The sequence below is a fragment of the Salvia splendens genome, chromosome 1 (assembly GCF_004379255.2).
Source record: "Salvia splendens isolate huo1 chromosome 1, SspV2, whole genome shotgun sequence".
In the NCBI taxonomy this organism is placed as follows: domain Eukaryota; kingdom Viridiplantae; phylum Streptophyta; class Magnoliopsida; order Lamiales; family Lamiaceae; genus Salvia; species Salvia splendens.
The window spans coordinates 30,417,940-30,421,130 of NC_056032.1; the positions used below are offsets into that span (position 1 = coordinate 30,417,940).

Below are 3,191 nucleotides of genomic sequence, written 5' to 3' on the forward strand. Positions count from 1 at the left end.
GAACCGGAACCAGAACCGCCTACAACCTTGGCGGCCGGTTCAGGTTCAATGAAATTTTGAACCGTGAACTGCCGGTTCCGATTTTGTAAGACCTACATATATATAAGTGGGGTAATATATAAGTGGGGTATATATACTTACACATCTTATAATCATATCTGAATTCGGACAGCCGGTTTTGTAACAAGTGATAGAACCATCCAATTTCCACATCTAGAGTTCGATTCCTATAGGGTGCCCTTTTCATAATTTATATTTTTCTAATGTTATTTTTTTTATTCTTCATTTTTCTTGTGTTATTATATAATTTGGATCCTCAGTTTAAAATTCCTAGGTCGGCCAGACTATCAGTACTTGCTAAGATAACTCCCATTTAGTTGGTGAATGCTTTAACAAATTCCAACTAAGGTTAGCGTTCGGCATGTGCTCTGTAACATGGCCAGACCGAATAAATGAATGCTTGTTAAATCTTGTGTGTGTTTTTTACAGTGTTGATCATAGAAGGAAAATGACCAATCCTCTACAATCAACATCCCATTTTAATCAATTCAAAAATGAAAAAAGAAATGATACTAGATCCATGATATATTAGTAGAACTCGTCACGTCACCTAAATTTCAAGGAAGTAGGTGAGTCGTGGCACATTAACACAAATAAAATGAACTGATTAAGAAATAAATATATGTATATTTCATTATCACAAGATCTCTACATAAATAATAACCAGAAATTAAAGTGTTGCATTTATTTAAGATGCAATAATGTAAGAATAAAGAATCTGGTTCCAAATATCAGGCACTCCCGGCAGACACCAATGAACACAATCCGAATAGCTCGTCGGATTAGCCCGCTTCTCTTCAGTGATGGGATAAGGGAATTTTCTATAAATGGTTGGATGGGCATCCTTTCTATAATCTGATAATTTTGTTATATTCAAATACTCAATATTGACGCCCCTCTTCTCCATCTTTTGTAGGATTGATTCAGCAACCTCCATCATTTCTCGATCTGTTGAGATTCCCCAATAGTCCTCCTTTGATATCGGTTGTGTTTCATTGTAGCAGTTGTATCCTTCATCCCATGTTTCCGCACTGTCCAATGTAATTAGTTTTTTCACATGATATATCAAATTTATAGAGAGCGTTAGATGACGACACGGCCTGTAAATTTATGTTCATTTACTTACAAGAAGTGATAAGGTGAGAGACTCATAAAGAAAATCTTGGTTTTGGTTCGATTGACGTTGACTTCCAACCAATCCGACCATGTGGTTAGAGCCATTTCATAACGACGATACCTCATTCCAACTTTTTTAGCTATTGCATCAGAGCTCCCAAATGAGCCCCATCTGAGAATTAAAATGACAATCTAAATAAAACAGAGTAAATAGATAGATAGATAGATAAAGAGAGACTATAAAATACTTACAAGAATGTCATGGTTGGCTCTAGCCACCACATAAATGAATCAAAGATGAGAATATCTGCATCATTCCAATGTCTCGCGTGCTTCTCGATAGATGTGATTCTAAGTATTCGATCTCTGATAGAGTGAGTGTCTGGATCGTCGCAATTCGACTCTACTAGTAACGGTGACCAATAGAACTCAATTGTCGCATTGTATTCCTTCATCAAATTCAGACTTAAATCATCTGATAAATCAAATTATCACATACTACTCTATATATAGATGAGAAGAAACTCACAATTGCCCTGAACACAAACAAATTCTCATATCTCGTCACACTCTTATTCAACGATTGATTCAGAGAAGATTCGATTAGACAAAGCATTGAAACCCATTGATTCCTGTTCAAAGAATCTCCAACAAACACAACCCTCTTGCCTCTTATCTTCTCCAGCAATGCAGTCCCATTAAACCTATATATATTTTTTAAATCTTCTGATTTAAACAAAATAAAAACAGTAAAATGGAAAATAAGTATAAAGAAATCAAAACCTTGGAAGATCACAATGATGAGGTTGCCATCTCCATTTTTGATATTCAAACTCTTTTCTTCCATATTTCTTACAAGCATAATCACCTATCATGAAACTACACTTCTCTTCGTCGTACAACGGTCGTGAAACGTCGTCGTAAATCCATTTGCCTGAAAACAAATCGCACCTAGCCTCCTCATTTCCAGCTGCAACGACGTCGTTGCCTTCCTTCGTCGTTTCTCGATTCTCTTCTTTTGATTCTTCCTCCCTCACTACATTGTTGTCGACGGTGAGATAAAGAATAGCGCCGGCCAAAGCTACGAGGAAGAAAGTAGCGATGTAATGAGACTTGATGAATCTAATTCTGAGCTTTCCAAGATTCATATTTTTGCACATTTTTAGCAAGTGGTAGGATCAGATCTATATATTAAAATGTAGACAAAGTTGGAGATTCACATTTTTCGATGACTTTGATAATATAGTAGTATTTGGTAGTCTTATTGTATTAGTTGGTTCTCTTCAATTATTGAAATAAACTCAGTAAGGCCTTCATCAACTAATAAAGGGGAGTTAGTCAAGAGTAGTGGTTTCAAACTTATAAGAAATTTCAAATATAAGGTTTAAGTAAACAAAAAAATGTGTTTTTTTTAACTGAATAAATATTTTCTAAGATTAGGTAGGTTAGAAAACTTCTACTTAAAAAAGTTGATTAAGTAGTTCAAACGATCAAACGAGGATATGTATAATTTATAAAAGAGTAAAGGTCAATTTGTGTCCTAAATATATGACTAAAACATGAATTTGGTCTAAAACATTATTTTTTTAAAAATAGGTCTATAACAAATGAAATTCTTGTCGAACTGGTCCTTTTTAGACGGTTCCGTCAAAAAACTAACGGTCATGCCACTGTGCAATTAGCATTGACCGTTAGTGTTTTGACGGAACCGAAAAAAAAGAACTACTTCGGCGACATTTTCATTGGTTATGGATCTGTTTTTTCAAAAAGTTAATGTTTTAGACCAAATTCATATTTTGGTTATATGTTTACGATATGAAAATTGGCCTTAACTCTTTATAAAATAATACTGGAATAAAATTGGAGGTCGAGAAAAATTCGCAACTGTCTCCAATTTTATTTAGATTATGATATACAGCTAATTGAAAATATTATTAAGTTTAAATACTATTATTTTCTCTTTATTGGAGTGGAAAGATGATTGAGTACATGATTTTAATAATGTTTATTTAATT

General features: G+C 34.0%; 1 protein-coding gene across 1 annotated transcript; it reads right to left on the bottom strand.

The window, feature by feature from the left end:
* Nucleotides 1-748: 748 nt before the first annotated feature.
* Nucleotides 749-2,336, bottom strand: LOC121768157 (protein trichome birefringence-like 34). The gene is made up of 5 exons (XM_042164571.1): nucleotides 1,960-2,336; nucleotides 1,706-1,880; nucleotides 1,429-1,625; nucleotides 1,187-1,348; nucleotides 749-1,091 (listed from the first exon to the last, which is right to left on the bottom strand). The coding sequence occupies exons 1-5, from the start codon at nucleotides 2,334-2,336 to the stop codon at nucleotides 749-751; spliced, it is 1,254 nt and encodes a 417-aa protein (XP_042020505.1).
* Nucleotides 2,337-3,191: the final 855 nt, after the last annotated feature.